Source organism: Polypterus senegalus, chromosome 3, assembly GCF_016835505.1.
Source record: "Polypterus senegalus isolate Bchr_013 chromosome 3, ASM1683550v1, whole genome shotgun sequence".
NCBI lineage: Eukaryota > Metazoa > Chordata > Cladistia > Polypteriformes > Polypteridae > Polypterus > Polypterus senegalus.
This window is the reverse complement of record NC_053156.1, coordinates 232971403-232995527: the sequence shown is the minus strand read 5'-3', so window position 1 is coordinate 232995527 and position 24125 is coordinate 232971403. Positions and strand designations below refer to the sequence as shown.

The 24125-nt window shown below is 35.6% G+C and overlaps 1 protein-coding gene across 5 annotated transcripts in view; it reads left to right on the top strand.

The window, feature by feature from the left end:
• Window positions 1-24125, top strand: part of tulp1a (TUB like protein 1a) — a 141010-nt gene that overhangs the window by 81906 nt on the left and 34979 nt on the right. For all 5 annotated transcript variants that reach the window (XM_039748752.1, XM_039748756.1, XM_039748753.1 and 2 more), the window contains one exon: window positions 6180-6219. In XM_039748752.1, coding sequence (XP_039604686.1) covers window positions 6180-6219 — 40 coding nt within the window. The remainder of the gene's footprint in view (window positions 1-6179; window positions 6220-24125) is intronic.

Here is a 24125-nt window from a genome sequence, read left to right as displayed (position 1 = left end):
AGCTAGAACTTTGGAGAGCATCTTAACATCATTATTCGGAAGTGAAATTGATCTGTATAAATCCTTATTTATTTATTTGGAAAACTGTAATTAATGATTGGTAAAAAAGTTTGTGGTAAATTTTTGTTTTCTCAATTTTCTATGAATAATAATGAAGCTAATTTAATTTTTTTATAAAATTCCACTGGGCAGCCATCAGGACCTGCTGGTTTCCAACTTTGGAGTGGTTTGTCAAGTTCTTCTGCACCAAGTATTGAACTGTGGTATTTGTATTGGATCAAAATACTCCTCAGGGTTGCGGAAATCCAACGCCCGACTCGTTCGACACGGGTAAATTGACCGTCAGACAAGCGTGTTTTCTGGTTTCAGTTGTCCGTGGACAAGTGCAATTTTTCTGGAGAATAAAACAATTAAATGTGCAGTGCAGGGCACATTTTTACCACTACTTTCAAATTTTAAACATTTGGGTATGCATTCGCGGAAACAGTTTACTTAGGCATGTTCTTCATGTCTCAAATTGGTATTCAATATTGTTTACAAAATGATGGCTGATTTTTCAAAGGGGAAGCACTCTTGTGGTCTTACATAAGTATTTTACCCTACTATTTACACGCTTGGAGATTTTTTTATGCCGGCATTACGATGTAATTTGATGATTTTTCATTATAATTGATAACTTTTATATATTATTAATAAAATTAATTTTTTCTACATAAAAATGCGGTCATTTCACCTACAATGCAATTGTTTTCGCCACATAAAGCTTGTTAGGCATTTGATCTTTTCTGAAATTTGCGATTTCGCGTAGGTTGTGATATATTGAGGAGTTAAGAAATTTATTGCGTGACATCAGTTTTGATGAGCTGTCTATAGATCGTTTTTGATTAGAGAATTTTTCATATAAAACAAGTTGGTTTCGCGCTGTCAGTTTTTTAAAAATAAAGAAAACATTCTAACGGTTTCCAAATGTTATGAAATATCAATAAAAATCTTCACCTAGACGCGATTATTTTTTTTTTCCGACAACATCGGTAATATTTACTTCTTTGGAAATGTAACCTCTTGCTGAATTTCGAATATGTCATTAGGAATTACCTGCGTAACCCATAATGCACTGCGGTAAGCACGCTGTTCTTGCTATATGCGTGTTGTTGAGTAGCATCGCGGATGAGAAATGGATCATTTCTTGATTAAAACTGGTACAACAGGCCTTGAAAAACCTAAGAAAGCGTAGTAAGGCCACTGTGAAAAAAATACGGACACAGTGAAGACAAAAAAATGTAAATGTCGAAATTAAAGTCGACATGTTGACTTTATTCTCATAATTGTCAGTAGAATGTCGCAAACTAAATTTCATCTTAAAATGAATGCTTCATTTACTAGATTTTCTCAAACTCTGTCATAATTTAATGTAGCACATTAAATGCTTTATATTAAGTGTTCCCCGACCCAGTTGTTAATCTCTGCGCGCTTCTTAAACTGACTTTCTCTTGCAGTGAGAGGCGCCGGTGTTCTAACGAAACATCCTACCCATTGAAATGATCTACTCACTGATACTACACATGCGCAGACCAATATTACGCAACTTTATGTATGCTTTTCTTAGCCTTACTGCATTAATGCATTTATTACAGTTTACTGCATAGGTATTTACTGTCAACATTTTATAAGTTGTATATTTTGCATGTGTGACTTTTAATCTTGTACAGGCCATTGTATCCATGCACGAGTAATCACCGTCTTGTGAAATCTTTGCATCAGGCTGTGTCTCTTTCAGCCATTAAATGATGCAAATATAATAAATTGAGAAATGTTAACATTTCCATAAATTTGATAGACGACTTCTAAATACAACATATTAAATGATGACATGGTATAACGTTATAAGTTTAATGTAGGTAGGATACTTCAACAGGACAATCGCCGCACATTGACTTCATGATATTCCTGCTCAATGAACATTCAGAATACTAAGATAAATACTTGATATCTTTTTCACGATGAAATGCATTAAAGCATATATTAGACATGGGTGGCAGGGGGCACGGTGGCGTGACTGTAGTGCTGTTCCCTTGCATTAAGGGGTTCTCAGGTCAACGTTCAGTGTAGAGAAGTTTATGGCAGGTGTGACAAGGCTCCAAAAAACTGGATATTTGAATGGGTATCGCACAGGTTTAACTGAAATATTGTATAAATGTTGGGTTCGTGATCTGGAGGTCGGAGATACGAACGCAGAATTCAATGGATGTTTTTCTGAGCAGGCTTTCTTTATTGCATGTTTGCTTTGTCTATCGTACATACTAAACCCCCAGTTCCTAGCCTTTGTCTTTCTCCATATAACCAATCACCACATGATAAACATCTTTGTGAAATTAAAACTAGTTATAAACCTAGACCTCAGTTTTCAGAACTTTTACCTCAGTTTTCAGAACTTTAAAAACAATTTTCGTTATACATGTTTAATTATGCCATCCATTCAGAGGTCTAAGCTTATAACTAGTTTTAATTTCACAAATACGTTTATTTTGTGGTGATTGGTTATGTGCAGAAAGAAAAAGGATAGGAACTGGGGGTTTAGTACGTCAGATAGAGACATGAGTCTAAAAGTAAGAAAAAAGTTGGTTCAATTGAAAAAGCGTTTTCTAAAGCTGAACGCTCGAAGGGTTGAGCGTTATGCTAGGCTGTTCAATACTGCTTCTTTAGAAGAGCAGCTGTGGAATTCTGGCTGTCACCTGGCAACAGGCACATCACTCATAAAAAACCTGAAAAGTCATCAGCATCCACTTCTGCAGGACCATCAATCCAGGAACCATGCAGTTCAGCTCAAGCAGAAATGAACAGCATTCAGCCTATGCTGTCTGAGATGGTAAAGATTCTTGAGGGAGAAGGTGTTGCAAGATAAAAGCTGAAGAACATGGCAGAAAATGAATCAGGACAGTGTTCTGTTATGTAACTAATATATGAAAAAAGAACTAGTGTAGCTATAATGAAGGCATTGTTTATTAGCCAGTTAAAATAAGGGAATCTTTTATATAATGTTCTAGAGCAAGGTGGCAAAATACTACTCCCTGAAAGAACTTTTTTCAGTTTTAAAATGGAAAGCAGTTTTGGTATCAATAAAAGAGATCAGAAAAAATAAACTATTTTTCACTTTTGCTATTTGTTTATGGGAAAGTGAATTTAACCCGGCGGACAAGTGGATTTTCTAAGTTTACTTGTCTGTGGACAAGTAGAAACAAATTTCATTTCCACACCCCTGCTAATTAGATTGAGTTTCATCTTCCTTAAACTGAGTGGAGTATAAGGACTTATAGTACTCTTTAAATGTTTTAAGTAAAATTTTTATGGTCCATGATTTTATCTGCAGTTGCATTGATAATTTCTGTTCTTGCATTGCGAACGTCCTGCTTGTGGATTTGTTAAACTAAAATCTTATTAGCTTTCTCTTCATGTTCCTACTAATGATGTTTCAATTTTAAAATGAGTTATTAAGTTTCTTTTGTTGTTATGGGATTAAATTCTGATTGTAGAGGGTGTGTTTTCCTGTATATTGCCTCATTTGGAAATATGGCTTCTCATTATCTATTCTGGAATCTCACTGAATAATTCTGACATCTTTTTTGTGTCTATTTTATGTGTATGTGGGACATATGAAATAATCTGAACACTTAAAAAGGCCTTCAGAGTTTCCCAAAGTATTCCTTTGGAAACCTCTGAGGATGTGTTAGTCTCTAAAAAATATTTCATTTGTTTGGAGATGAACTCTATAAAGTTCACAAATGGTAATGACAGGGGGTTACAACGCCAGCTATGAAATGAGAGTTTACAGCATAATGTTCAAGCTCCAATGTAAGAGGAGGATGATCAGAGATAACAATAGTGTCATATTTACAAGATTTGTAGGAAGTAAATTATTATTGATGAAGTAATCAGTTCTTGAGTAGCTATGATTTACTGGAGAGAATAAGGAATATACTCTTGAATTTAGATTTAAAAATCTCCATTGGTACACAGTCTTTTCAAACTGTGCAATTATCCTTTCAGTATGAGATGTTATCATTACTGCAGTTGAAGTTCCACCCAGGTCTAGATTTAAAACACAATTAAAATGTCTAGCCATTCTAATTTTATAAGGGCTCACATTGGGAATGGATGGGAACAGTCCTGGATAAAGGCTCTGTCATCCATATTATTAGGTGTATATATCTTTATCAAAATTACTTTTAAAATAAATAAATTACCCATCACCATGGTTTAGAGCCCTTCAGGGTCATATAATATGATTCTACGAATGGGATTGCCTTGTGTATTAAAATCCCCACATGTCTGATTTTCTTTACATAGGTGGAATGAAAAAATTGGCCAGGTTCTTGCATATTAAGTGAGTCCCCTGTAAAAATACTGTCACTGTCTTAGCATTTAGGCCTCTGGGAATATGTTTTTTCTCTTTAGATCATGATTGAGGCCTTTGACATTCCAGCTTACAAAGTGCAATGTTTGTTCAGATAAATACAGCTTCTTAACATTTGGGAACATTTTGTTATCTTGGGTTAGGTTGGTTTTCAAAAAATTGTTAAATTCTGATGCTGTTCTTTTTATACCTGCCACGAAGTATGTTGAATTTGGATTCTATGGCAGTGGTTTTTTTTTTTTGTTTTTTTATCAGTGGCAGATGTCAATTGTTCTACTTCTTCAATGCAAGTTGTAAACATTTACTTAACTTCTTCTAGCTGTGTCACAAATACTTTGAATTTATTCTCAGTTTTGCTATTTCCTTAATATTTTCATCCACTTTTGCTAAATTTTCTTTTAACTGCCCATACATACCTCCTGATTATTCATTTCCTATTTCAGCTTATCTATTCTACTGTGTGATTTATTTTTTTCTATTGTGCGTTCCCTTTATATTCTCCTTTATATTAAACCCAAAGGCAGTTAGCAATATCTTCAACTCAGGCAACCTCCTTGTTTGGAAGGTGGAGTTGTGTATCCAGAAAGAGTTAATGCTTTTGACTTGCAGGAGGTATTGTTAATTTTTGACAGTGGGGATGAATTTCTGCCCAATTCAAAACCAGCCTGCCTCAATCTAGTTTTTGTTCTCACATTTGCTGTTGGCCAGAGTAGATGTTGCATTGTAAGGCTCTGGCTGATCTATTCTTTCTCCTGTCTCCTCCAGCTCAGTATGTGGTAGGCCATATTGCGAATATGAACTCGATACAGGCTATGACTTCAGTGGATTGTTAGCTGCTTTTTCCCTCGTTTTCTCCCTTTGAAACGGGGAAATATGGCTTTTTACAGAAGCTATTTAAATAAACAAGTACATAAACAGGTAGATGACTACATAAGTAAGTGAGTACATAAATAAACAAATGCAAAAACATTGGTCTGAATACACACTGGAATGACTATGAAGCCAGAAAATGAAAATGACGTGGCTGTCCCATTTGCAGTGAGGCATTATGCAGACGCATTGCTGTTTGTATAAAGGAGCCCCAGTAGTGTTTCTTGACACACGTTTGCTGAATAATTCATTGGCTGAAAGTCCTCAGTGTTAGCAAGTCAGTGAGAGGGGATGTGCAGCATTGCTAATTATGGCACTCAGTTTTATTTTAATTCCCTCCTTTGCTAATACCTCCAGGGGGTCCAGAATGATTCCTTTAACTGAGCCTGCCCTTTTAATTATCCTTTTGATTAGGTGGGCCTCTCTTGAAATGATGTTGCCAGCCCAGCACACCACAGAGTAGAAAGTCATACTGGTCATCACAGATTTATAGAAGATATGAAAGATGTCACTTCTCACATTAAAGGAACACAGTCTCCTATGGAAAAAGAACCTGCTGTGCCCCTTCTTATGTTGTTCTTCTCTGTTCATAGACCATTCCAACCTGTTGTTAATGTGGACCTCCAAGTACTTGTAAGAGTGGACCACTTCTACATCCACTGCTTGACTAGTCGATGAAATGCAATATCAAACAGATATAAAAAGGCAGCAAAGTGAACACCGCTGCCTGCAGACCACCATCTTAGACAACCATCTCTCCCAATGAATGGGATCTACTCTCAAACAAGACATGTCTTTCATTGTTGCTCTCAATTTTGTCTGTCTTTATGATTATCATTGTGTTGCTTTTCTTTCCCACATTTATTTTACCTGATTTTCTTCCATTTTTCTGTTTTAGTCAACAAAATGGGAATGACCTTGTTCCAAAGCTTCTAAAGGTAAGAACTTTCTGAGAAATCTAAGAAGGCCACATAACTTGGGCAGAAAATAGACTTTAAGCTATTCGTTAGGTTTTAGTTAACATTTAGTACAGAGCATTTTCTAAGGCAGTTCACTCATTTCATACAATAGAAATGAAAATAGTCAAATACAAGCTGGATGTGCTGTTAGATGAAGGCTCATTTCTATTGATACCATTAATTTTGGCTTTCTTTTTAAGTAATGTTACAAAGAGTTGTAAAAGCTATCAAGAGAACTATTCCTGGAACTATGAGTTCAGTAACCGCTGATGGTAAGAAACTAGGCAAATGTGGGCAGTATAGTAGACTAGCATGACAGAAGATGATAAGGAGTACTGTGGATGAAATTATTTAACAAGCATACAATAGTCAAGTCAAATGATCCTTAACCAGAGAGGCAACAAGAAGTTTATTATGGTCAGACTAATGCAGGTGTACACAGAACAAGGGTGGAAGGTAAACAGGGTGTAGGGTTATGGATGGCAGGGGGGTGAAGGGTGTGGCTAAGCTACATCACACACACACACACACAGAGTCTAGTGCAGCAGAATAAGGGGTGATGTGTGAATCAAGCCTCTTTAAATTTGTGTTCCTAAAAAGTTTCATAACACATTGTCAGTCAGATTATATTTCTGCGTCCTATATCCTGGCTCAGTATCACACATGAGAGAATTGGTCACTTTTAGTTTTTTCTTCAATAATTAAATTAGGTACTACAGTGGAACCTCGGTTCATGAACATCTCGGTATATGTACAAATCGGTTTACGACCAAAAAGTTTGCCAAACTTTTGCCTCGGTTCACACACACTCGGTATACGTACAAGCCAGTTTCCCTTTCGGTTTGTACATGTTCAGTCTATCCCTGTTCATTTCCTGTGCAGCGAGCGAGTGAGGAAGAGAGAGAGAGCGCGACACACACACAGGCGCGTGCGAGAGACACACATACACGAGACAGAGGAACACACACACACACAGGCACACGCAAGAGACAGACACACACACACACACACACACACACACGAGACAAAGGCACACACACAGGCGCTCGCAAAAGTGACACACACACACACGAAAGAAAGAGAGAATGAGCAAGAGAGCGAGCGAGAGAGGGAGGGCTGGACGCATAAGGTAGAAAAGGCCTGTTTTGTTTTTCAGTTCTGTTTACAGCGATGAGTTTATAGCGTGCATGTTACTTTTCTTGGTGGTTTATTAAATTACAGATTTTTCAAATATTAATTTTTTTCCCTGTGCTTAAAACTCATTAAAAAAAGAGTTTTTAGCGGTTCCTAGCACTATAGCGTGAACTATTGCAGTGTTAGTTTTCTCTGTTGTTCAAGGTTTTCTCAGTGTTATTCAATGTTTTTAAATTTAGTTTACTATTATGGTGTGCATTCTATGGTATAATTAACTATATTTGTGCTTAAAAACTATATATTTACATACACTTCGTACGGTCTGGAATGGATTAATTGTATTTACATACAATCCTATGGTGGAAATTGCTTCGGTTCACGACCAAATCGGTTTACGACCAGAGTTTTGAAATGAATTATGGTCGTGAGCCAAGGTTCCACTATTCAGACAAAACAAAAATTGCTATCAGCAATGATACCTGTTTGTGGCAAGGCAAATTTACTATTAAAATGCACTGTAAGATGGCATTTTCTAAGATATCTAAAACAAATTTTAAGATATCTTGAAATGATATGCTGATTATTTTCAGATATCTGAAATGCACTTCAGGAAATCTTGATGTAAGTTCTTGTACATTTGTAAGATTTTAAATACATTTTGAGATTTTTTAAAATAAGTGTGTAGGAATTGTGAGATATCTGCAGTGAATTTCAAGATATTTCAAATTTCCTTGCTGTACAATTTCCTATTTTGTATTGGGACCTCCTTTCTGTTTTAAGATATCTCTAAATAAATTTGAGATATCTTGAAATGAGTAGTAAGCTATTTTGTGATGTCTTTGAAATACATTGGAGATATCTGATAATGAGGTATTATGTCCTAAAAAGCATTTCATATATTTTGAAATGGTCTGAATATTATTTTAAAATATCTAAAAATGTAATCACAGTATCTTAAGATATACTTTTAGATATCATGAATTTGTTATATTTTAAAATGTCTGTCTGTTAAGAATATTTTGAATTGTATTTCAAGATGTGCAAATGATACCCAACTAGCTGGAAAGGCAGATAATCTTGAATCCATTGAATAATTACAGAGCAACTTGGACATCATACAGACTTAAGCAGATGAAATTTGATATATGTAAATGTAAAGTACTGCATAAATAGACATGTTAAATTTGAATAAACAGTGGGATGGCTGAAACTTGAATGTACTCCTTATGAGAAGAATTTGGAGTTGTAGAGGATTTATCACTATCTACATCCAGGCAGAAGTGATGAAGAAGGCTAATTGGCTCTCAGGTTATATACTGTATCACTATATATAGAGCACAAATCAAAGGACATTATTTGTAAGACATATGATACACTTGTGAGACCTCACTTGAAGAACTGTATGCAGTTTTAGTCTCAATATTATAGAAAACATGTAGCAGCTTTAGAGGAAGTTTAGAGAAATGTGACTAGGTCAATTCTGGAACTGAGAGGCATGCACTGTGAGGAGAGATTAAAGGAGCTGAAACTTTTTAGTTTAAGCAAACAGATTAAGAAGTGGCACAACTGAACTGTTTAGAATTATGAAGTGAGTTAGAATAGTAGATCCTAGCTGTCACTTTAAAATAAATTATTTAACAAGAACAGGGGCAGTATTTATACAAATGTTGTAAAGTTTTCCTTTAGACAAAGAACTATAAACACATGGAATAAATTACCAAGTAAGGTGGTGCTATTATTGATTTTGATTTTACTCTGGAGAATCAATGTGATTAGGATAGAAAAGCTTGTAGGGCTGAATGGCCTGTTATCTTCACAATTGTTGTAATGTTTTACTTGGATATTTTACAGAAACATATTCTGAAACATCTGAAAATAAGTTTCAGATATCTGAAACCGCATTATCTAGATTTTAAGATATCTAAAGTTAATTTTGAGAAATCTCTAAATGTTAACTCAGCTTGCCATACCAGTCTTCTGGCAGCAAAAGAATTAATACATGCTGCCCCCTTGTGTATAAAATTGGAAACTACATATTGTTTATACTACCGTCATTTACATGTACTGTAGTTGGTTACTTCGCTACCATTTTTATTATACTTACTTTATTTTCCCATTCACTTTATAGTATATTAATTACTATTGGCAATTAAGGGGCATATCAATTTTCTTATGCAATGAATAACACAATGGACATTTGCAATTATTAAATGTGAAACATTATCTCTGTTTGATCTGATGTTTTTTGTTCACAGTCAAATTAATTTTTAAGTGAAGGAGGATTTTTCTGGGCCATACAGTTGGCCTGTTAGTAAAATCCATGTTTCCCTAAGTTGTCTGCAAGAATATCTTGTCAGTAAGTCATTGGGGGACATGTGTATTTATATATACAGTAAAGAACAGCACACTTGGTAGGTATGAAACGTCTCTAATTCTACTGTACACAGGGTGCACAAATGACTTTCTGGAAAGCACTTACAAGCATGACTGTTTATTGATTAATGATATTCATTCTTCATTCACCTAAGCAGCTTATCCAGTTTAGGAATATTGGGACCCGATTGCCTATCCCATCAGTTTTGAGTGCAGAATGGGAACCACCCCTGAAAAAGGAGCTGTCCCATCACATGACACTGTTTTATGTTAACTCACTTGTTACTGCAAACTTGGGGGGAGGGAATAATAAAAACATCCAGCGAGTGGCAGTGCTAGGGGTGAAAACAACTTGTTAATGAAAGAAGTAAAATGAAAATGACCAGTCTGAAAATTGTACAAAACAGCATCTGAATGCACACTATGACGGAATTTTTGGCAGATAGCTGACAGCAGAGGAAAACAAGGCAGTGGTGGGTATGAAATCACCTAAATTGAATTGTTAAACACTGGAATAAAGTTGTTACATCCGGTGAATGTTGATTCCTGATCCAGTGTGAAGGTTAAGATTTGGCATAAACAGCATGAATCCTTTAATTCATCCTACCTTGTTTCAACAGTACCGACTGGAGGTGATAGTGGAGAAGGTTTTCTAGGCAAACAATTAGGCCTATTAAAATGAGATGTTTATGTGTTTCTTTTTGTGATCAAATTTATATTAAGACCCGGGAAATTATTTTAGCATCTGTAATAAAATGGAATAGAACCTTTACTTGTGATACCCTCCCCAGAATGTCCCAAACACGGCCCTGTGTTTTCAAAGCCCTGTGAATGTCCAATCCAACACTGGCTGCTACAGCTCTGTGATGTCATGCCGACCTTGCAAAGCATCATGGGACACTGGGAAATGTAATCTAAGCCAGCTATACTGTGAATTTCCAGAAAAATATTCAGTGAACAAGGTCATGAGTGAATAGAGGATACTTGCTGCAAAAAACACTTTGGGGAATTCCACCGATCAACATTATTACTGTTTGCTCATTTTTAATTGATTTTTGACCATGTGGTTTCTTACCGTTTCTCAACTGTTTTTCATCAGACTGGTTTACTCACCTTTTTTTTTTCTTTTGTATCTCCTTGTCTTCTGGCGTTTAGATTCAAACGTTTGAATCCAATCTTGAATAATATAGCCAGGTACTCCACTTCTCTGCAAAGCCCTGCATGTTCAAGAAAGACATCTGTCCAATGAGCTGTCAGCCATTAGAGCCAGGTAGAGCGTGAAGATCAGTCACTAGTTGAGCAAGGGGCAATGTAATACCATGCAGACAGTACTGAATGCAAAAACGTGTAAGTCTTTTAAGAGCCTCGTGACCCTGTATCCTGATTTTATTGATTAATCTCAATTAATATATTGTAGTAAGTTTGGATCCAATGTCATCAAGTATTGCTGGGAAGCACCATGGACATCAAACAACAGTTTTCATGCCTTTAAAGAAATACTGTGTTTTTATTTCTTGTTTTTTTATTTCAGTGCACAAGACAAGCATGATCATAGTGACAACACAAAGGGCCCAATTGTATAGGAAAAAAAAAACAAAACCATACTGCCACCCTGGTGAGGTGATTTCAACCCTTCCCTCCTTTAAATGGTACAAAACTCATCCCCTGCTGCTGAGATAGGAAAACCTTTACAGAAAGACAAACGTTTGAAGCTCTGTTAGAGTGACCATTGGGTTCTCATTCACCTCCCTAACCAAGTCAATTTCTGCTCAGTTATTCAGTTCGGCTCGATGGCCACTGTATTCCCAGTAACAGTCAAAGCTTTATAAATGGTTTATACCCTTGCCCTGAGGTGGTTTGTCGTATGGTGGGAGTGACAATGCACTATCAGCATATGCTCTCAACCAACCAACCTGATCTGTGCCTCACCACAATTTTATCTACACAGAGTTCCTTGGACTTGGTAACACATTTAGGGGTTGCATAAAAAAATAATAATAGAAATTTTTAATGTGTTAATCACTTCTGTTAACAGCGGTTAATCAGCAGCTCTAAAAATATGATTGAACTTTTTAAACAATTCCCAAATGCTCATGAACATAATGTCCTGCATGCATTTTCTAACTTGTTCGAAGCTGTACTGTATTCACTATGTTGCATTGTAAAATCAGCAGAAAGGTTCTGTCTTATTTAATCCAAATCATTGGCAATAGCATCCACCATTGTACATCTATTTGTGTCCTTCTTTCATTATAGGGGTCCTTCAACCCCATCGGGAAGCCAGTCCATCACTGCATTTCTTTTCAATATTTTTATATACTATACAGTGATTATCTACAGTATTGATAGTGGTAGTGGGTCACTGGGGTAAGCTTTGCTTTATTGTTTCCTGTGTTGTTTCTTGATAATGTTTAACTCGCATAAGAAAAAAACACCCCAAAATAAAATGCAGTAGCACAACTGTTATAAGACTATGAAGATGAGACATTGATAGTTCACTTTTCCTCCACAGAATATTGTTGTTTGATACGGACTTGAGCAACAAATTGACATTGACTTAGTCCCATTGCAGTGGTGAAAGCTACAGGTGGATAAATGCCCAGTCCTGGCTGAATTTGCTAGAAACCCTGGCCACTACGGTCCTTGCAATGTTGGGGGATGCCACTTTAAAATTTACATTTACATAGTCAGATTAATTTCTGAAGTAACAAGTAACTTAATGCAATACTTATTTTACTGAAGTAATAAAAAAAACACATATGTTACTGTGTTACTACAGAGGCTTATTCCTGCCACTCAATAAAAAAAAAACAACTGCATTATTTTGCAGAAGTATTGCCTCTTTTCTCAAAGACATCACCTTCTGGAGTTATAACATTGTGCACTCAGGTACTCTAGCTGTCTGGTGACAACTAGTAAGGACGCGTTAAAAACACGCAGGCTTTGTGCAATCTAGTGAAACGAACTGAAGAAAAGTTATATGAATGCATTTAATCCTGCATGTGGTGTTGAGGGGTATATTTAGCCCACCCAGTTTTGGCTCACAGGAAGCCAGTGATCATTGCAGCAACACTGGGTAAAAGGCAAGAGCCAGATGCGTTAGACTGTATGCCTTTGCAGTGCTCAGTCACACAGCCAATCAGAAAAGAGTGTGCCGTATGCAGTCCACTAACAGAAACCTATTAATAAAGAATCAGTATATTTTTGATTCAGTTATTTTCTATAGATTTGTTAAAACTGCGGGATCTGGTGGTGCAGCAGCTAGTGCTCAGCCTTCGAATCTTTGGGGCTTGTGTTGAGGATGGAAAAAGGGGATGGATGTTATTTACTTCACAGCACACAAAGGACTAAACATATATTCTTAACTGAGAAGTGGTTGACCACTACATTTAAATTTAAAATGAGCTTTGTTGAAATTTATGTTCCACTGTAACCAATGCTAGAAATGTCGTGCTAAGAAGCAACAAAGTCTTAAATAAGGAGCATCAAAAACTGCATAATTAAATGAATAGCATCGATTTTCATCTGGAATGGAGTAGTAGTGAATATTGCAACATTCTTTTTTTCTCTTTTTCAAGTAGATTACAAGTATAGGTTTCATATCTCTACTAGAAGGAAAAGTAACATAAAGTTAATGTAATGTACTATTTGTAACATATTAAACTTTATAATTAAGTAATTATATAACATATTTACTTTTTTTGTAAGTAATGAACAATGCAACTACGTTAACTTTAAAAGTATCATTTCCCAATACTGGTTCCTTGTAAACATTTGCTTCCTGTACCTGGATATGATGTTAATAAGATAAGGGAATCACTTGAACAACCAGTGTAAATTTAACTAATTTGCTTAAGCAACTGATTGAATAAATCTTCAGAACATCAATAATGTCTTATTTATCTTCATATAAATTTAAACACAGAATTATGATGGAACTGTCAAAGTGATAGACTGATTTGTTTCATAATGTGGCTCAAAAAAAACTTACTTTTATTCAGTTGTTTCTGTTACACTAGATAGAATAATTGAATAGGAATAGGCAAGTAAATATTAACTGTTTTATATTAGAAATTAATAACTTGCTTTTTTGTGTCAAAAGATAATAAGATCTCCAGGGTATCAGATTAAATGGGCGAATATATTACATTAAACAAATGTCAAAAATTAGAAGCTAAGTGTCTGCCTTTAATACATCTAGTTTGGCCTTGTGGAAAGGAAACAGTTTCTCAATCCTTCTGGCTAGAACTTTGAAGAGTATCTTAACATTGTTATTCAGAAGAGAGATTGGTCTGTATGATGCACACTGTAGTAAGTCCTTATTTTTCTTTGGAAAGACAGTAATAATGCTTGGCAAAATGTTTGAGGTAAGGCTTCAATGTCTGTAGCTTCTAATTGCTAATAATAGTGGAGGTAACTAACTTGAAAAGTGTTTATAAAATTCCACTGGGTAGCCATCAGGACCTACTTCCAAAACCGTCTGTAGCATCTAGTAATTCTGAGATTGTCAGATGTTTTGTCCAGTTACTCTGCACTAACAGTATCTTAACTGTGGAATTTGTAATGAGTGTCTTATAATCCTTAAACTGAGTAGAATAGAATGACTTATAAAGTACTCCATAAATGTGTGGGTTATATTTTTATGGTCAATACTTTTATCTTCATCTGTGTTGGTAATCTGACATGATTGAATGGGAACATCTTTTCACCACATTGCACAAATTTGGGTTTGGCCCAAACATATGTGCATGGATAAAAGTACTTTATACCAGTCCAGCTTGTATATGCTTGTATTAACAACATTACTTCAAACTACTACAAACTAAAATGTGCTACTCACCAAGGATGCCCCCAATCTTCATTGTTTTTGCAGTCACCATTGAGCCATTGACCATTCACTTTCAAAATGCATCAGAAATAAAAGCGATTACCAGAGAAGTACTTGAACAGAAAATATCACTACAGTATATGCAGATAATATGGTACTCTATACAGTATATAAGACCCACAAATTTCAGTACCAGTAGTTAATGCACTAGCAGAATTTCAAAAAACTTAAAATTAACTTTGCACACAATATTAGACCTTTCCATTAATTTTAGCAGATCAGTTTAGAAATGAAGGGGCAAACATCACAAGTAAATTATAATGATCTTTTTCAACAAAATTTTGCTATCAGCATGGAAAAATTAAATAAGATGTGAACAGATAGGCTACCCTCCATCTCACATTAGATAGATAGATAGATAGATAGATAGATAGATAGATAGATAGATAGATAGATAGATCAGGGAGAATCAATTCTGCCAAGATGCACATCCTTCCCAAGCTTATTTTTCTATTTTAGAGCATCCTTTTATACATTAAGTAATCATTCTCTGAGAAATTACTCAATTATAACCTCATTTATTTGGAATTCGAAACATCCACATATACATAGAGTGGTTCTACAATGGCCTAAAGCAGAAGGGCACATGGCACTACCTAACTTTCAGTTTTATTACTGGGCAGCAAATATACAGGCTATAAAGACCTGGAAGTTGACACAAATTTATGAATACACAAATCTGGTCTGCAATAGAAATACAATCTTGCTGTACTTATTTATATGCCCTGCTTTAAGCCCCACTAAATACAAATTATTGGCAATATACTAATAATCCAATTGCCCATCAATCACTCAGAATATGGAACCAATGCAGGAAGCACTTTAAGACAGAGAAGCTCTTATCTGTTGCATCACTGCATGATAATCAACTTTTTCTACCCTCTCAAACCTACACAGTATTTAATGTTTGGAAATCATCTGGGATTAAAACACTTAAGAGATTTGTATATAGATAATGTCTTTGCATATTATGAACAATTATGCTTCAAATTTAACTTCCCATAAACACAAATTTCCACTACTTTCAAATCAGAAACTTTACTAAAAGGAACCTGCCCAATTTTCCTCACCTCCTGCCCATTTCTATTCCAGAATAAATACTGATCAGTCATGAAGACTCGGACAGAATCTCAATCCATCCATCCATTATCCAACCCACTATATCCTAAATACAGGGTCACGGGGGTCTGCTGGAGCCGATCTCAGCCAACACAGGGCGCAAGGCAGAAAAAAAAAACCCCAAGCAGGGTGCAGGGCACACATACACTCACAGACCAAGCACACACTAGGGACAATTTAGAATCGCCAGTGCACCTAAACTGCATGTCTTTGGACTGTGGGAGGAAACCGGAGCGCCCGGAGGAAACCCACGCAGACGCGGGGACAACATGCACTTGAGAAACGAACCTGGGTCTCCTAACTGTGAGGCTGCAGCGCTACCCACTGCGCCACCATGCCGCCCCCAGAATCTCAATAATATATAAAAACATTTAAAACTCTCTTCCTTTCAAAGATGCCAGAGTATTATGGGGAAAGGACCTTAAAGCTAATATATCAGAAAAAGGGTGGTAATCGGCCATGCATAGAATACACTCTAGCTCCATATATGCAAAGCATTCAATCGTTCAGCCCAAAATCTTTTAACCATCACAATTATCTCATTTAAAATTGTCCAAAATGTTTCCAGGGAAAGATTCAACCTGTGAATGTTGCAATTTAGCTTCAGGCTCACTGGCCACATGTTTTGAGTGTACACCAAATTAACAACATATATTTGCATGCCTATCAGACAGCATTGCTGTCACAATCACTCCTAAACATTTAATATCTGTGTTTGGTGTACTTCCAGATGGGCTTAAAGTGAGGACGGACAAATTGATTGTACTGTAATTGCCTTTACTTCACTACTAGCACATAGACTTACCTTGCACAAGTGGAAGAATCCCAGCTCACCTGTTATAAGTCAGTGGGTAACTGATGTCTTATACTGTTTGAAATTGGAAAAAAATATAATTAAAGTATCTGTTCAAAACTTTTTTTAAAATACGGCAAGATCTAATTAATAAAAATTTTGAATAAGCATTTATATTGGGGAAATTGACTTTGTCCTTTATTTGTTGTTTTAAAGATTTCCTCTTACAGGGAATTTTTTTAATACATTTTTATATTGATCAGCAGCCTATATATATATATATACATTTGAAATATGTGTATGTGTGTTTGTGTATGGTCCATTTCACACACTTTATATTAAAGTTACGGAGTTACTGTATCATCATTACCATCTAACACTGCCAAAATGTGTTACAAGCTCTTCATATACTGAAAAAAGCTGGCTGATGATTCATTTTGAGTGTACCTTACCTTCCAGTTTAGCAAAGTATGATATTTCCCTGATCCAGACTGAGGGAACAGGGGCTGTGGAATGGTTCCACCTTGTTAAAAAGGTAAGAAATGATACCAAATATACCTTCTCTTTGGATTATTATACATCATCTGGTAAAACTGCAAAACAAACAATGAAGGGATTTTACTCAATAGTGATGCGAAAGATATGAAAACAAGTTTCAAAAATTGCCATCCAAAATTGTAGTAGATCAGAACATGTGTTCCAATGAGCCTGGGATGTTTCTACACTGGTCACATAAATAGTCCACTTTTACCAATGTAGGTTTCCACATACAGTATGCAGGTGATGCACCTCCTTAATCTAAATCACTGAGTTTTATGAGAAAATACAGGACTTGTGTATTTAAAATACAGGCATTTTATTGTATCATTGAATTAGACATTTTTTAACATTTTCCTTGATGGCTAATTGAATGTCAGTTTAATTTGTCTGTAAAGGGTCAAATTAACTGAAAATTGACTTGCTCCTATTATTTTGTCCTCCACCTTCAACTTTATTTCATTGATTCCAGTGCATCGTCCAATTTTATAAAATAATAACTTAGAAATATAGATTTTTTTTATATAGTTCAGAAGGTGATATATGGGTGTCAGGTCTTCTTTTTTACATTCAGAAAGGACTGTTTCTCAAAACAGTCAATGCCAAAATGGAGGAAACTGTTAAAAAACACACACATGCATCTTGAATTCTCTAAATTTCAAAAGTACAAAATTCAAAGAACAAAATAAAAAAGCAAAAATATACAAACAAATTTTGAAGTTAAAAAAATATAAAAATAAAATAAATATAGGAAATACTCTGTACTAGAAAATAAATGAAAAAACCTAAAACAAAACCAAAAATCCAATAACAAAATCCAAAGAACAAACTCAAATTAAAAAAACAAACAAACAAAAGCCTTAATTCAGTGGTCAAAAAAAGAGACCAGCTTAAAGATGGAGCAGAAGAACACAAGGTTAATGTCACAGCAAAATGTTGTGGCAGCAGGTGCGTCTCACAGCTGCTAGGTACTGCTGAAAACCCGAAGAGAAGCATCTGAAGGCAATTGCCTAATTTGGGCTCTCAGCCCACAGTTTAATTATTAAATTACTTAAATTAACAAAATGCAGAAGAGAGGGCATAGAAATATTGGAAGGAATAGCATACACATAATAGGAAATTAAGAAGAAATTAGTAGAAATCATGTTAAACAGAACTATTTAACAAAAAACAAGGAAAACTCAATTGAAAAAGTCAAAAGCAAAGCATCAGAGCGAGACCTGCGACAAACCAAAACGTTCTTGGCTTAATATTACAATACTGAAGTCAAGTTCTTTGAGTGGAGTTGCATTTCCAGTCTTTCAGTCACATATGGCTGCTCTGCTGTATAATTGTGCCTAAAGAGCACAGATAATGAATGTACACTGAAAGGCAACTAAAGAAGTTGCTTAAACATTAATTGTTGTGTCATTAATTACCTTTGTACTGTGTCTTATGCACAGCACATTCTTTATTTTACTTGCTATGTAGCTGGGCTGTGCACCACTGAGGCGGCCATATAAGTTTGAAGTGAAGCTTAATACAGGATTTTGGATTGTTAAAAACCAAGGGCTGCATTTTTAATAACAGTTTTTTTGGGCACATACATATTTTTTTCTCTTAGCTGGTTAATGGCAATAACTTTATTTGCATTTGTTTAAAATCTTTTCATCCATATTACAAAGTACACAGACCCCGGCTGCAGACTGCCAGCCCCTCTAGTAAGTTTGCTGGATTAGGACTCTGAGAATGACCACAAGTGGTATGGCTAAAGCAGCAGACCATCCTGTAGGAGAATGGTTTCTTCCAAGTACTAGCGTGCTATTCCACTGGCAGATGGATCTCCCGGAAATCCTATTACATCTAACTTTCTGCTGAGGGCCTCTTCTTCTATAGCTTAACTATCAACGTCTTTTCCATTCTTTGCCTTCATTTTTCTTTTTTTGTCTTGTAATGGATGTTTGATGGCAGCAGGTGGAGAGAAGATGTCAGCTGAAAAGGTAATTATGATTTCTCCTTGCTCTGTATAAGTTGTGCTACAGCAGATCATTTCATGTAAACCACACAGGCTGCTGCACGCTTAATATCAATGCCCTTAATCTCATCTGTGGAGCTGAGACTAGGTGCTTACCACCCAGCCGGCCTTTTTTCTAGATTCTGGGGACGCATTTGGCATATTCGGTCCTGTTGTGTCTGATAAAGAGATGACCTTGTACTTTGTTTTCCTGTAGAACAGGCATTTAGGGATCTGCCTTACCAAGAGAAAAAACTCCCAACTACTTGTCATCAGTAAGATGGGAACTTGTTGCATTATTTCTCCTTTAGCCTGAAGGAGAATCTCAGTGTATTCTTAGTGCATCTTGAAAGGCATACCCGGGGGCATCATAGTAATGTTGAGCCTTAATGTGTGATTGTGACGTTGTCAGTAGAAGGCATCTTCTAGGCATCTTCATATCTGCCACCTCAGTTTGACACAAATGGGAAATAGAAATACCATGAGACAAGTTAGTGCTGTTTGAATTGACACTTTTTCACTTGTTTGGCTCCTTGGTCTCTACAATGAAGTTAAATGCATTGTACTAAGATTTGATTAGTGAGAGTCTGAGTGAATAGTTATGTAATAAGCAGAATAAAGCAGATTAGCTGACTGAGTCAACAAACAAACCATTCACCTGACTGCCAAAGACATCCCTCAACCAGAGTACCAACTGTGTGTCAGTGAAAACAAGGCTTGTCCAGAGCTTTGGGTGTCCTTGGCAGAGAACGCCACTTTATGGCACACTTGCGCAAGCCTTAAAGAATTGTGAAGTCTTTTGTCAAGCCTTGTGAACCAGTGGAGGCTTATTACGCAAGAGCTCTCTGTAGATCAAAAGGCCATCAGTTGTTAAGTGTTTCATATTGTTTAGTCATTCAGTTAAATAAAGACTGCATTATTAGCAGATTCGATGCAAAGCAGGTTACGCAGGCTGTTCACAGTCAGTGCTTTGCTTCATAATTACAAAGTATTATGAAACTCCACCTTTCATTTTTGTTCCTTTTTCCTTATTGTGCCTGTGCAGCCCATCCTCCTCTTTAAGTTGTCACATTATCACCAGAGTTTGTGAGCTGAAGTAAGCAAAGATATTTCAGATAATGTTGTCCTTCATTTGAGTGGTATACCAGTTAGCACTGCTCACTGGCAGCCCCTAGGTACTTGCTTCTTTGCCTGGCCTGGCCTATTTTGGAATCTGTAATTTCTCGCAGTTCCTGAGCATGTTAACCTTCATTTACAGATAGAAAATGTGGTCATTTAAGTTAATCAGCCATTCAGCTTTGTTTATAAGAAAATGTCATTTATTTTAAGAGGTATGCATTATAGAATTTACAGTAATTGCAGATTCTAGTTTAGCCCAGTGTGTGTACATGTTAATACAAGAGCATTTTTGTGAGTGTTAAATGATGCATGTTCACCTACATTTTTGTTAACATTTAACTAGCATTACGTGCAAATGCATTAATTTACAATTATTATTTTATAAGATTGTCTTCTGAGAGTTTTATGGGGAACAAGATTTGCTTGGTGTGTGTGCGTGTCTGTGTGTGGACTTCTGTTTTGTATAGCTGTTTAAAAGCCCTAATAATGATTAATAACACTGAAAAAAAATTCAAAATGTCCAAATATATTAAGTTATAGATATTTATATCTTACTAGGGGGGCCAAGCCCCCTGGCACCTTTGGCGCCCAACCCCCAGTTGCGGCCAGGATATTAGTGAAATCTGTAAATGTACAAAAGAAAAATGATTATTTATTGGAGTCAAAATCACGGAATTCTATACATATGTAAAAGAAAAATTAATTATTATTTAACGGAGTAAAAATCAAGAAATGAGAATAAAATATTTACTCTCTTACTGATTGGAGTATTCCCGTTAAACTGAGGTCCAATATGCTCGATGAGTATTTATAAGAGACTAAACAAATGATCCATTCGTTTTAACTGACATTCTTATAGATAAAAAAAAACTTTTTTTAAAAAAATGACTCATTTAAATAACAGGAAAAATCATGTGAAAATTAAAGTGGTATGCAATGGGTCATCGTAACTTGACCTTCAGCTAACTAAATCGCCTAAATGAAAGAATGTTTACTTGATCAAAAAATAAAAAACACTACTTTCTTGATATTTTAGTTTATAATGAATTATAATCTGAAAATCTAACAACATCACATTAAAGTTTGATAAATTCTGAAAGGGATAAAAATAAAATAACCCTGACCAAGCATGACAAAAAAAATCGTTGCACAAAATTGTTGCGCTTTTAGGCTTAGGATTTTATATAGAGAGAGTAGATTTGAGTTTGCAGTATGTCACCCAGTGCAAATGCACAATCCTAATAGCAGGGTGCACTGAACACAGAGACATTATAGTATGGCAGCTTAATTACTTTGAATTATACTTTCTGATGGGAAGCAATGAGTATAATGTGTATAATGAATAAACTGAAAGATTTTTATAATGTTAAAATAATTTTATAAGTTTTTTTGTAAAAGAGTGAAAAATTCTATTCCATTTAAATGTTATTTACTTGCTACAACAACAATGTAAATTGTTTTTGCACCTGTCCTCAGTACAGCAAGCAATCATATATACAATATGTAAAATACTTCTAAAATATATAATACTGTGTATATTAAACCTGCGGTGGGCTGGTGCCCTGCCCGGGGTTTGTTTCCTGCCCTGTGTTGGCTGGGACTGGCTCCAGCAGACCCCCGTGACCCTGTAGTTAGGATATATTAAACCTTCCACCATATACATTAAAAAACAAAGGTGTAAATAACTCAAAGCAGTAATGAATAAATTGCATGTTATTTGGATGAGCTGGCTCGCCACTTTCCTAATGTTCTTAATGTATGGTTCAAGTCTTAACCTCTATTTTTCAGGACTGTCCATTTACATTTTTTTAAGTGTATATACATACACCTGAAAAACATTAGTGTAGCCATTTTTATATTACAAATCTGGGTTTTCCCAAGATATTTGCTGTGCATGTCTCTCTACTAGAATGTGCCTGCTTGCTTCCTGTCAGTTAATGGATAACTCAGGGCGTTAATGATCTGCTCTGAGTGACATGGAGATAGTGGACCAATAAGGGCTTGTTACTGGTAAAGACTGATGTCCAAGCTACTTGCATTGTGCTGCTTTATCAGCTCAACTGCTAAAGTATATTCCAACAAATGGCCAGTGGATATTTGCCACCTATATATATATATATATATATATATATATATATATATATATATATATCAGTCTTATCCTAGCAGAAAACCAGGAAGTGCTTGTTAGCCTAGTGGAATGAATTTTGGGGAAGGGAAAACATCTCCTTCGTGGAATTACTGCTTACAGATGCTGCCCAGAATTTTCTAAGTGGAAGGCAAAAGGAGTGTCTGGGGTGACTCTACAAATAGATTCCTGTTAATGAGATTAGAAGCTGTGACATTAAGTCCTTTCCTCAACATTAGGCTGACCTAATTTCTCTGCAGTCTAAATGCAAAGTTTATTGTGGGAAGATCATGCATTCAAATTTAGCACATTTACAAAAGCTGGAAACAGTTTTGTTTTGTCTTTGTTTTTATTATGTAACACCTGTTATGGTATTTCAAGTGTCTCTGTGAACTTTTTCTCTTCCTGTTTGTCAAACAGACTTAATCCATTGTCTTTTTTTCCATTGCCTTTAACAAATGATGCCACATTTAAGACTATGTTTTGGAATTGACCTGTGGTGGACTGACACTCTCTGGTCAGGGCTGATTCCTGCCTTGCACCTGGTTCTGCTGGGACAGACTCTGCACCTTTGTATCCATGAATTAGATTAAGCAGCTCTGAGGATGTTATGTATTACATGTAAATCTCTGCAGCCTCTTGCATGCATCTCGTAATGCTGTCTTATTTCCATTCATTTAATCTTTTGCTTAGTGATTGAACTTCCTGTGAATGTCTTCTTGTTGACATCATTTTGTTTACCCTTCCCTTTTGGACTCATGTGAGAGTGTAAAATTTGTTTTTAAGAGCTTTGAAATATTTTTCATTAGTCTGGCAACACCATTTTCTTTCTTATGGTCAGTTCCCTTTTGTGTTAGCTTTAAATTGCCTTGGCCAAGTTACTATATTTATGGTCATGACGCACAGGTCATATGTTGCAGAAGTCATTTCTTTTTTGTCCTGCATATATAAGGTGGATGCATAGAGATTCTTCCGTTAGTGATGGCCATTTTGATTCACTGTACTGATTCGATTTTATCAAACTACCTGTTTAAGTGAATCAGTTCTTTTGATTAACTTTCAGTCTGACATATAAGGGGAGTCCAGGGCATAGGGGGGAGAATTTAGATTTGGGTGGTCCACTCGTATTGCATCACAATTTGTGGATAACCATTTTTTCTTAATTTATATATAACTAATTATATATATATATATATATATATATATATATATATATATATATATATATATATATATATATATATATATATATATATGTAACTTGTAAATTTAACATGATAATTCATTTGTCATTGTCCTGTTTCCATACACAAAGCATAACATATTTAATTAAAATAAGATGTTTTATTACATAATCACAAGTGAATGGGAATTGTACATTCATAATGATTCATTCATTGAATCATATGAACAAGAATCAATAGACTTATTTTTGAGTATTAACTCATTTGCAAATCAGATGAATCAGAATTTTTGATTCAGGCTTTTCATTCACATGTGCTTTAAACATCTACAAGCGAAATGAAAGACGCTGATAACATCGCGCAGGAAGGACACACATGTGCTTTAGCACTTTCTGTGTGCTCCACTGAATCACTCTGTTTGTGTTCACTGAAAAGAGATGTTTAAAAAGTACAAACCATTGGTGAATCAACCATTTAAATCTTAGATACCTTGATGTGACATCTAGACTGGCTGCAGCTGAATCCTTTGACATTCATGAGCCAAGATGCACCAGTGCAAATGAGGGCACTTGACAATAGGTGTGATACACAAATTATTTTCTTCCAAATAAAGTGCA